At 43.8% G+C, this 12,895-nt stretch overlaps 1 protein-coding gene across 10 annotated transcripts in view; it reads left to right on the top strand.

The window, feature by feature from the left end:
* The window catches only part of arhgap23a (Rho GTPase activating protein 23a), a 501,306-nt gene that overhangs the window by 476,813 nt on the left and 11,598 nt on the right, over positions 1-12,895 (top strand). For 9 of the 10 annotated variants that reach the window (XM_078529389.1, XM_078529391.1, XM_078529390.1 and 6 more), the window contains one exon: positions 5,756-5,787. The exons of the other annotated variant lie outside the window; for it this stretch is intronic. In XM_078529389.1, coding sequence (XP_078385515.1) covers positions 5,756-5,787 — 32 coding nt within the window. The remainder of the gene's footprint in view (positions 1-5,755; positions 5,788-12,895) is intronic. 10 annotated transcript variants of the gene reach the window in all.

Here is a 12,895-nt window from a genome sequence, read left to right as displayed (position 1 = left end):
CTAACCTTGAAATAATCTTTGGGTTAACTAACGAATGAGCAACTTAAGAAAGTAACTTGCCAATAGATGATTATTCTAGACAAAATAAATCTTTTATCATCCTTACTTTGTGGCACAGTAAAATTTAATGGTCTTGGTGGGTCCCTGATCTTGGTTACTTTGTCGGGGGAAGACCCCCCTGCAGAAAAGACCATATGTCTTCTAACAAGATAAGTCAGTAGGTGAATTGCCTTGGTTACCCTTACAGTGGCCAGTCACAGACCTAAAGGTGACAAAAGCAATTTGAAATAAATTTTTTAAATAATAGTGTCGATGTAACTTGTGCATTGAGAAGTTAAATGATGCACATAAAAATATTTTGTGTCCAAGTAGAACATGTCTTTTAGTGTAATGTCCTGTAGGCCCTGTGGAATATATTAAAATACTGCATTAGACATTTTCAATGGCTGCTCAAAATTTTCAAAATGCCAAACAAATCTGAATGCTATGGCTCTGAGAAATATTCCCATGAACAAGTTCTCCCCCTAACTATGCAGTATAGTAACAAGCTTCTGACTCAGTAGTATTTCTTACAACTTTATGCTGTGATTAGAGATAGTTAATGCATTTATATAGTTTATACTCAAGCTCCATTCTTTGCTAAGAAATTGGTAGGTTGGATTTTATAGTTCATTGAGAATTGGGAATTAGTGAATATCTATCCTGAGGTAAGTATCTTCAACTAATGTTATAAAGTTGTTAAATAATGAATTTAAGTAGTAATTTTACATGTACAAGTTAAATGTATGTCTGTATTAGAACCTGGAGAACTAAGTGGTTGTTAGTTAAAACATGATTTTCTCCCAGGAACTGAGTTTGAATCCAACTGCGAGTAATGAAATAAAATTTGAGCACAGTCCAATTCCTGGTGGGAATGGACCCACTGCACAAAACTGTCCGTGTCTGCACTAAATTGGTAGTCTCGTTCAAAGAGGCCACAAGACAGCTTATCTAGGCAATGGAAAGTGGCAAATCAGCACAATATGTTCTCTGTAGTTTAGGGCTAATGTACAGTTAGAGTAGGTTACAGCTGAGGGATGTTTATCCTCTATTTAACTGTAGGATCTAACCAGGGAGTACTTGATGCTAATACTGGGTGTGTGAGCTGGAAAGTGATAGATTATTCAATACAAAATTCACATTAAAAATGTATAAGTGCATTCTTACAGATTTATTTTTCTGAATGACTAGTTCACCTCTAATCGATACAGTCATTAGGTGTATTAATGGAAAAGATATTCTGATTTTTAGTGATACTTCTGATTATTTTGTCTTAAACAAGGCCTACCAAATGATTTGGGATTGCATAGTGCTGTGAGCGGCAATAGCACTTGCTGCTATTTTCTTTTGTCTTTTCTATTGTCATTTCATGCTTTAGTTGAAGTCCAGTTCAGGGAGAAGAGGCAAAGATCTTTTTTCAGCAATCAATGTCAGCAATGAGATTTAGCTGTCCGAAGACAGTGATTCAGTGAACAGGTCAACAGCATGAGCATTTATTCTTTTCTTTCGTTCATTCATGGGATGTGGGCGACACTGGCTAGGCCAGAATTTTTGCCCATCCCTAATTGCCCTTGAGAAGGTGGTGCTGAGTTCCTTCTTGAACTGCTGCAGCCCATGTGGTGTAGTTACACCCCCAGTGCTGTTAGGGAGGGAGTTCCAGGATTTTGACCCAGCAACAGTGAAGGAACGGCGATATATTTCCAAGTCAGGATATTGTGTGGCTTGGATGGGAACTTCCAGCTGGTGGTGTTCCCATGTGTCTGCTGCCCTTATCCTTCTAGATGGTAGGGGTTATATGTTTGGAAGGTGCTGTCTAAGGAGACTTGGTGAGTTCCTGCAGTGCATCTTGTAGATGGTACACACTGCGGCCACTGTGCGTTGGTGGTGGAGGGAGTGAATGTTTGTGGATGGGATGCCAATTAAGCGGGGCTGCTTTGTCCAGGATGGTGTCGAGCTTCATGAGTGTTTTTGGAGCTGCACTCATCCGGGCAAGTGGAGAGTATTCCATCACACTCCTGACTTGTGCCCTGTAGATGGTGGACAGACTTTGGCGAGCCAGGAAGTGAGTTACTCACCGTAGGATTCCTAACCCCTGACCTACTCTTGTAGCTACAGTATGTATATGGGTGGTCCAGTCCAGTCAATGGTAATCCCCCAGGGTGTTGATAGTGGGACATTCAGCAATAGTAATGCCGTTGAATGTCAAGCAGCGATGGTTAGATTCTCTCTTGTTGGAGACGGTCTTTGCCTGGCACTTGCGTGGCATGAATGTTAGCTGCCACTTGTCAGCATAAGCCTGGTTATTGTCCATGGCTTGCTGCATTTGGTCATGGGCTGCTTCAGTATCTTTGGAGTCGAAATAGTACTGAACATTGTGCAATCATCAGCGAACATCCCCACTTCTGACCTTATGATGGAAGAAAGGTCATTGATAAAACAGCTGAAGTTGGTTGGGCTGAGGATGCTACCCTGAGGAACTCCTGCAGTGATGTCCTGGAGCTGAGATGACTGACCTCCAACAACCACAACCATCTTCCTTTGTGCTAGGTGTGACTCCAACCAGCAGAGAACTTTCCCCCTGATTCCCATTGACTCCAGTTTTGCCAAGGCTCCTTGATGCCACACTCAGTCAAATACTGTCTTGATGTCTCATCTCTGCTTACCTCTGGAGTTCAGCTCTTTTGTCCATGTTTGAACCAAGGCTGTAATGAGGTCAGGAGCTGTGTGGCCCTGGCATAACTCAAACTGACCATCAGTGAACAAGTTATTTCTAAGCAAGTGCTGCTTGATAGCACTGTTGATGACACCTTCCATCACTTTACTGATGATCGAGGGTAGACTGATGGGGCGGTAATTGGCTCTGTTGGATTATTGCTTATTGTGGATGGGACATACCTGGGCAATTTTCCGCATTGCCTGGTAGATGCCAGTCTTGTAGCTGTACTGGAACAACTTGGCTAGGTGCCTAGCAAGTTCTGGAGCACAACTCTTCGGGCCCATCGCCTTTGCAGTGTCCGTTGCCTTCAGCCGTTTGTTGATATCACGTGCACTGAAGCGAATTGGTTGAAGGCTGGCATCAGTGTGGCTGGGGACCTCAGGAGGTGGCCGAGATGGATCATCCACTTAGCATATTGTTGCAAATGCCTTATCTTTTGCTGTGCTTTTTGATGTGCTGTGTTCCCCCATCATTGAGGATGGGGTTATTTGTGGAACCTCCTCCTCCAGTGAGTTGTTTAATTGTCCACCACCATTCACGGCTGGATGTGGCAGGGCTGCAGAGCTTACATCTGATCCGTTGGCTATGGGACTGCTTAGCTCTGTCTATTGCATGCTGCTTACGCTGTTTGGCATGCAAGTAGTCCTGAGTTGTAGCTTCACCAGGTTGACATCTCATTTTTAGACATGACTGATTCTGCTCCTGGCATGGCCCTCCTGCACTCTTCATTGAACCAAGGTTGACCCCTTAGCTTGGTAGTATGGTAGAGTAGGGGGTATGCCTGGCCATGAGGTTACAGATTGTAGTTGAGTACAATTCTCCTGCTGCAGATGGCTCATAGTGCCTCACGGTTGCCAGTCTTGAGTTGTTAGATCTGTTCAAAACCTATCCCATGTAACGTGGTGGTAGTGCCACACAACACGATGGAGGGCATCCTCGATGTGAATACGGGAATTCCTCAAGGACTGTGCTGTGGTCACTCCTACAGATGCTGTCATGGACAGATGCATCTGCGGCAGGCAGATTGATGAGGATGAGGTCAAGTATGTTTTTCCCTCTTGCTGGTTCCCTCACCACCTGCCACAGCAGCTATGTCCTTTAGGATTCAGTCAGCTTGGTCAGCAGTGGTGCAACTGAGCCACTCTTGGTGATGGGACATTGAAGTCCCCCACCCAGAGTACGTTCTGCACTCTTGCCACCCTCAGTGCTCCCTCCAAGTGGTGTTCAACATGGAGGAGTACTGATTCATTAGCTGAGGGGGGTGTGGCATGTGGTAATCATCAGGAGGTTTCCTTGCCCATGTTTGACCTGATGCCATGAGACTTCATGGGATCTGGAGTCAATGTTGAGGATTCCTGACTATACCACTGTGCTGCCACCTTTGCTGGGTCTGTCCTGCCCATGGGGCAGAACATGCCCGGGGATGTGATGGTGGTGTCTGGGACATTATCTGTAAGGTATGATTCCGTGAAGATGACTATGTAAGTATTCTGTATGGTGTTGTTATGCTGCATGTTGTGGTCTCAGGAATACACTGCAATTATCGTAGCTTATGAGGTGGTGGGAAAGCTGCAGCTGGTGTCCGACTTAGAGTGCAATGAGTAAAATTGTCCCCTATTTCAAAATCTGAGGATCTTAGGTTTGAGAGAAAAGAAAACAGAAAGCCTTGGATAATAGGATGGATTGAATTGAAGCTCTGACTCATTTCATGACCAAGTTGGAGGATGCTTATTTAGTCCTTTGTTGGCAAGCTCCTGGTTTAATCCCATGTGGTGAGGGGTCAGGGCCAAATGGAGGCTAGATATTTCCCCATAGAGAGGGGACAGAAGGAGAAGAGGGGAAAGTGAGAGTTCAACAAGGCTACATCTCGCACAAGTTCAATTGGCCAATGTGCGTAATACTAGTCGAGCTCGGGAGAAGATCGTGTGTTTGCCCTATTATCCAGAGACTAGTGGATATAAGAAGACATAAAAGGAAAGAAATGCTTTTGTAAAGACTATTATAGATGGCAGGAAATCATTCAGCTAGACCTTATCTCACCTGATTACTGATGATTTGCCTATAACTGGAAGTGACACACTGCACTAGTGCCTTTCACCTTCAACACATGAAATTCCAGCAAATTCTCCATGGTAGAGCCACCAAATGAGAAATATCTATGTTAATAATTAATACAGGTAGAGTACCTCAAATCCAGCCACCTGAAAACAGGCAGTGTCTGAAAACCAGACTTTTTTTTCCCTGCACTCCAAGTGGCTTAGTGAACCTTGACCCCAACTGACCCAGAGAGAAGAGAGATCATATTGTGTCCCCTATTCACTGAATTAAGCGGTTTTGTTTTTTTTTGCAAAATTCGGCAAGTTCCGAAATCTGACACGGACTCAGTCCTGAGGTTGCTGGATTTGAGGAACTGTACCTGTAATGGTTAATTCCTAATGTGCTTGGCTAAATGTTTGTGTTGGAGTTAATAATATGAGTGCTTGTTGAACAAAGTTACTTGCGCATAATCAGAGATTTGCATTTTCAGGTTTTCTTGTTTTGACGAAAAGCTTTGTAGAGAAAAGTTAATGCATGTTGTATTTAAATTTCTTACAGTAACCCTTTCTTAAAACACAGGTGTAACATCTGGTTTCTTCTTTTCCTTAATGGCTTAAATTGCTTTTTTTTGTGTCTGATAATTAATTGAAAAACTGACCTCCTTAATGTCAACCATTTGTAGTCACTTTCTTGCACTTTGTTCTCTAATCTTAAGGGGAAAATGCTCAATTGTATTGTCAAAGCAATAAATACTGAAAATGCGAATAGTTATTTTTAATTTTGAAGTCCATTGCCATGCTCTGATCTCCATATTGCAGAGAGTGCTGCTTTATTTGTGGCCTGTTCGCACAACTGTGTTTTGTCCTGTGATTCTAACCTTTACTATTAACCATGTTAGTCACAGTGATAACTAATAGGCTGAGCAGCCCCTAATGTGCGCATATGTTTTTGTTAAACTTACAGATTCAACCACTAGTGATTCAGCAAAGTCTAAGGTAAGAACTAAAATGTTTGGAGATTTTAGTTATTCACCTATTTTGCCAACAACTGTGGCCACTACTTCTGAATATTCCTCTTACTTTTTCTAAGCTTTAAATATGCCAATTAATATGCTGTAGCTCTTCCATGCATCCTAACTCTATTTAAATTGAGACAAATCTCACTGCCTCTAGCTCATTCTTTCAAGGAGCTCAAAACTGTGAAATTTCTTAATGCCTTCATTTCCTTCTATAATCTGCAGACTCTTAAAACAGTAGGCTGGTGGCATCTAACCACCATTTCTTGAGTTATCTCTCTGATTCTAGCTAGCTTTAATGGTGCTGGATCTATCTTCTTAAGAGGGCTTTCTTGATTTAAAAAAACAGGAAGTACGATTAAAATGCATCATATAATAAGTACTTACAAGAGAAATCAAAAACTCGTGTTAATCAAATCTTTTTTTTATAAGGGTGATAATATTGTTATTCTTTATTTAAATTGATTCATGCTGAAGAGATGCCCTTAGATGACTTGGTTTAGGCGGGAGGACAGGGAATAGATTTAACATCCTCTGGTGCAGCATCAGTAACCCAACAAGAATTACATATTAGAAATCTAATGGGACCAAATAAGCATATACTCAAAAGAAATTAAACTGAAGTTTTTAAAGAGCTTTTTAATCTATAGAGAATTTTAAAACACGTCCTTCAAGGTCAAAATAGGTACTATCCCTGGTCACCATAAAATCACAAGATAATTACAAATGAGGGAAGGCATTCGGCTCCTCTTAATTCAGCCATTCAGTAACTTCCCCCAGTTTAGCCCTTAAATGGTGTAAAATAAATGCTGGATATTTTCAAACAGAAATTTTTAGGCAGTAGAAGTTTGGAACTCTCTTCCCTCGCTAAAAGACTGGGGATGCTAGGACAATTGGAACTTTCAAGACCAAGATGAGATAGATGTTTGTTTGGTAGGTGAGAGTGACTGCCCTTGACATCAGAGCAGTATTTGACCGAACGTGGCATCAAGGAGCCCTAGCAAAACTGGGGTCAAGGGAAATCCAAGAGAAAACTCTCTGCTGGTTGGAGTCAAACCTAGCACAAAGGAAGATGGTTGTGGTTGTTCGAGGTCAATCATCTCAGTTCCGGGACATCACTGCAGGAGTTCCTCAGGGTAGTGTCCTCAGCCCAACCATCTTCAGCTGCTTCATCAGTGACTTTCGTTCCATCTTATGATCAAAAGTGGGAATGTTTGCTGATGTTTGCAATGTTCAGCACCATTCGTGACTCCACATATACTGAAGCAGTCCATGGTCAAATGCAGCAAAACCTGGACAATATCCAGGCTTGGGCTGACAATCGGCAAGTGACATTTGTGCCAGGCAATGACCATCTCCAACAAGAGAGAATCTAATCATCGCCCCTTGACATTCAATGGCATTACCATCGCTGAATCCCCCACTATCAGCATCCTGGGAGTTACCGTTGACCAGAAGATGAACAGGACTAGCCATATAAATACTGTGGCTGCAAGAGCAGGTCAGAGGGTAGGAATCTTGCGGCAAGTAACTCAACCCCTGACTCCCCAAAGCCTGTCCACCATCTACGAGGTACAAGTCAGGAGTGTGATTGAATACTCTCCACTTGCCTGGATGAGTGCAGCTCCAACAACACACGAAATTCGACACTTTCCAGGACAAAGCAGCCCATTTGATTGGCACTCCATCCACAAACATTCACTCCTTCCACCACTGACACACAGTAGCAGCAGTGTGTACCATCTACAGGATGCACTGCTGGAACTCACCAAGTCTCCCTAGGCAGCACCTTCCAAACACACAACCACTACCATCTTGAAAGAGAAGGGCAATCGGCACATGGGAACACCACCACCTGGAAGTTTCCCTCCAAGTCACTCACCATCCTGACTTGGAAATATATCGCTGTTCCTTCACTGTCGCTGGGTCAAAATCCTGGAACTCCCTCCCTAACAGCACTGTGGATGTACCTACACCAGCGGTTCAAGAAGGCAGCTCATCACCACCTTCTCAAGGGCAGTTAGGGATGGGCAATAAATGCTGGCCTAGCCAGCGATGCCCACATCCCATGAATGAATGAAAGAAATGGTAAGGGTAACAATAAATATGAAGGAAAGGTGGGAAAATGAGGTTGAGGTGCAGGTGTTTCGCATTACCTAACTGAACAGTGGAGTAAAACCAAATGGTTGAATGGCCTCCACCTGTATCTGATGTTCCAATCTTAAATTGAATCTAATTTTAAATTAAACTAAGTTTAATAGTCTTAGCATAATTTATTTTAGTTTAGTGACCTCTAGCTAATTTGAATAATTATTTGTTTCACATTCAAGAAAGATGTCAGACTATCTTAGTATTTGTATCTTACATGTTAGTATTTTTGCAGAAGTACTCCCAAAGTGCCCCCAAAGTGGAACCCAATGATGAGGTATTTTCATGAGTTGGAGAATTAAAGCAAGCATCAGTGTACACCATTTGAACTTAAAATGCAAATATGGCTGTAACATTGTCCCAGCCTCAGTATGTTGTTATGATCCCCACTAATGTTACTACCGGATATGCCAAATCCCAGGGTGGAACCCGGCTAGATAGATCGTAACAGAGAAGTCAGCTGATGAACTTTTAACAAACGAATAAACATTTATTAAACAAGAAAAGATGAACTATATTACAATACTCTTTCACTCAGAACGATACCTTCACAGATATATACGAATTTGTAAGGATTACACAAGTTACAAAAGCTATCTTATACTCAATGTCCACAGTAAGTACATAGACCATGTAAACCAATAGGTGACCTGTGGTCAGGCACACCACCCTCTGAACCAAGTGACAGATGCCACCCCAAACAGATTCTATAGATTTTTCATCAACTACTGCCCCAGGTGCTTGTCACACCATGAGCCAACGGGTCTCACTGAACCCCTTCTTTCACATGAGGATGTCCAATCTCCACTCGCCAAGAACTCGCATTGGAATCTTCTCCCACACAACGCTTTCTTTCATACACCTCCAGGGTTTCAAACTTTCCTTCCTATGTTCCTCTCCCATGGATCACCATGTGCATTCAAGCTTCCTTCTCACTGACTCAGCCGTGTGAACAGAACACCACTGCTTCACATGCTCATAGTAAAGAGTTACATACCTTCGGCTGTCTCCTTAGGCTTGCGAGAAGCCTGAATATCCGTTTTGATTTAAGTCTGCATCCTGCAGCTTTCTCCCTTTAAGCTTTAAGCTTGCAGCCTTCCTCTCTCCTCCTTACTTTCACTTCCACTGAACAGGACCTTTTCCAGACTACTGTTCTTCCTTTGACCAGAAGGTGGTCTTAGGACCCCTCGTTTCTGTCTTACTCCTTGGCTTTGCGGCCTTTTGGTTCTTTTGGGAAATCTGCTCTCTCTGCAGTCCCCTCTCCTGTGTCCAGCTCCTATTGGTTCCTAGCTTCAATTTTAGTTTGGGACATGCTATCTGTCCATCTCCTATGCTGCTACTGCTGGCAACTCCTTTCAACCTTGGAGCATAATCCAACTGAACTCAAACTGCTTTTGGTTTCTCTGTCCCTGTGTAGGCCTTCTGTTGCTAGGCAGCAGCCCAGTTTTTTCTACCTTGTGTTTGTTTTAACTCCCCTTCAAGAGTTATAAAACCTAATTAGAATGCAGGCATCTTTTAAAGCGAAACTAAAATTCACGTTCCCCCTTTCTTAATATACAAATACAGAAATACAAATTAAACTTAAACTTAAAGATATACCTAATTCCTAACTCACACAAATACAAATATAACTTACTTTAACTATCTCTAGTTCCTAACAATGTGAATATGCTGTGGGGTGCACCAACAATTCCCACGGATCATGAAAAGGTCCCAGCTTCAATTTATGATCTATGCTGAGTTACGGTTTTCACTATTTTGTTCTGATTGAATAGACTGGACTCTGCTATAGTGTTACTAGCAAATGGAATAATGGACAGTGTCCATTAGTGTTCCATCAGAAACGCTGGTGCTCTACTCGCGGTACCAGCATATTAAAGGTACCAATAAGAACTACATTGGAACTATTTATTTTGCCCCAGATAGCTACTGGGTGAAGTTACTTGTGCTTTGCAATCACTTCCCGGCTAATCTGGAACTGAAATGCCATTTCAGTCTATTACAACACTCAAGAACAACCGTCCAGGACAAAGTAGCCCACTTGATTGGCACCCCACCCACCGCCACCAACATGCACTCTCTCCACCACCGATGCACAGTGGCAGCAGTGTGTACCATATACAAGATCCACTGCAGCAACTCACCAAGGCTGCTTCAACTGCACCTTTGAAACCTGTGACCTCTAACACCTTGAAGGACAAGGGCAGCAGATGCATGGGAATACCACCATCTGCAAAATCCCCTCCAAGTCACACACCATCCTGACTTGGAACTATATCGCTGTTCCTTCACTGCTACTGGGTCAAAACCTAGAACTCCCTTCCTGACAGTACTGTGGATGTACCTACACCAGATATACTGTCACCACACCTTATCGAGGGTAATTTGGAATGGGCAACAAATGCTGGCCTTAAGTGACGCTTACATCCCACGAAAGAAAAAAATATGCGACATTGATTAATTGTTAACAAGACTATGTAAAATGTTCCAATATTGTTTCCATAATTCTTACAATATACAGTGAGCTCAGGGCGGTCTATGTTGGATTGCTATATCTACTAAAGCAGCTTGTCCAACCTTTTCATGTGAAGGGCCACATCTCAATTTTTATTCTCATTCGAGGGGCCGATGAACAAATTTGGAAAAGATAAGGTTTGGCACAACATTAAACATGCATTTCAATAAAATATTGAGATATGAAGAAAAGAAACAGCTTGCTGAGCAAAAATAAAGCAATGTCAGAGCAATAAATTGATAATTTAAAACAATGAGCAATTAATGAAGATGACCACCAGAGTGTGAGAGGGTCAAATTGAGTTTTGCCTGCTCACTCTCAGTCTCAGGGTACTTATTCACCCACCCTCACCCTCACCCACATCCACTGCATGATTTTCTCTGAGTGTGTTGGTGTGTGGGGGCCGGGTGAGTGCAAACCCTGAGACTTGGAGTGAGCTGGACTATCACACGCACGCACATGCACAAACTCTTTCTTGCTCTCACTCACACAGACTCTTGCTTACTCACACACACACATACACGCTCACATGCAAACACACACATCACAGTCGCTCACACGCACGCTCTCTTCCTCACGTGCGCACACTCGCTCACACGTGCACACTCGCTTGCATGTGCACACACACTCGATCACGCAAACGCATGCTCTCTCGGTCACGCGCATGCACGCACGCTCTCGTGCGTGCTCACTCTCTCACGTGCGCACACTCTTGCTCATACACTCTCTTGTTCTCACACACACACACACCCGCTCACCCTCGTTCACACACATACACAAACATTCTCTCGCTCTCACACGTTCACACACACATTCTTGCTGTCATACACACACACTCTCGCTCACACGTGCACACTCGCTGTCACACGCACACTCTCGCTCACACACACACACTCTAGTTCTCACACACACTCACTCACTCTCTCGCACATACTCATTCTCTCACACACTCGCTCTCACACTCGCTCACATACACATGCTCACACACTCGCGCTGACATAGACATAATCTCGCTCAGGCATGCACACAGTCGTGCACACACATATACTCGCTCTCATGCAGACACAGTCACTATCACAGGCTCATGCACACACTCTCGCTCACGCGAGAGAGTGTGCATGGGTGGAGTGTGCGTGAGCCAGTGTGAGTGGCACGCGCACACGCTCTCTCACTCCTGCACTTACACGCGCACGCTCTCTCCCAAGCACGCTCTCTCCCAAGCACCCTGCGCCCCGCCCTGGCTGCCCACTCACTATCTCACTCTTTCTCTCTCTCACACACACACATTCTCTCTCTCTCACACACACATTCTCTCTCTCTCTCTTTCACACACACATTCTCTCTCTCTCTCTCACACACACACACATTCTCTCTCTCACATTCTCTCTCACATTCCCTCTCTCTCACACACTCTCTCTCTCACACACTCTCTCTCTCACACACTCTCTCTCTCACACACTCTCTCACACACTCTCTCTCTCTCACACTCTCTCTCACACACTCTCTCTCACACACTCTCTCTCTCTCTCACACACACTCACTCTCTCTCACACACACTCACTCTCTCTCACACACACTCACTATCTCTCTCTCTCACACACACATTCTCTCTCTCTCACACACATTCTCTCTCTCCCACACACACATTCTCTCTCTCTCACACACACACACACATTCTTGCTCGCTCTCTCACACACATTCTTGCTCGCTCTCTCACACACATTCTTGCTCGCTCTCTCACACACATTCTTGCTCGCTCTCTCACACACATTCTTGCTCGCTCTCTCACACACATTCTCGCTCTCACACACATTCTCGCTCTCACACACATTCTCGCTCTCTCACACACATTCTCTCTCTCTCTCACACACATTCTCTCTCTCTCTCACACACATTCTCTCTCTCTCTCACACACATTCTCTCTCTCTCTCACACACATTCTCTCTCTCTCTCACACACATTCTCTCTCTCTCTCACACACATTCTCTCTCTCTCTCACACACATTCTCTCTCACACACATTCTCTCTCTCACACATTCTCTCACACACATTCTCTCTCTCTCTCTCACACACATTCTCTCTCTCTCTCACACACATTCTCTCTCTCTCTCACACATTCTCTCTCTCTCTCACACATTCTCTCTCTCTCTCACACACATTCTCTCTCTCTCTCACACACATTCTCTCTCTCTCTCTCTCTCTCACACACATTCTCTCTCTCACACACATTCTCTCTCTCACACACATTCTCTCTCTCACACACATTCTCTCTCTCTCTCACACACATTCTCTCTCTCTCTCACACACATTCTCTCTCTCTCTCACACATTCTCTCTCTCTCTCACACATTCTCTCTCTCTCTCACACATTCTCTCTCTCTCTCACACATTCTCTCTCTCTCACACATTCTCTCTCTCACACACAT

The sequence above is a fragment of the Cetorhinus maximus genome, chromosome 25, assembly GCF_964194155.1.
Source record: "Cetorhinus maximus chromosome 25, sCetMax3.hap1.1, whole genome shotgun sequence".
Classification (NCBI taxonomy): Eukaryota; Metazoa; Chordata; class Chondrichthyes; order Lamniformes; family Cetorhinidae; genus Cetorhinus; species Cetorhinus maximus.
This window is presented reverse-complemented; position numbering and strand designations above follow the sequence as displayed.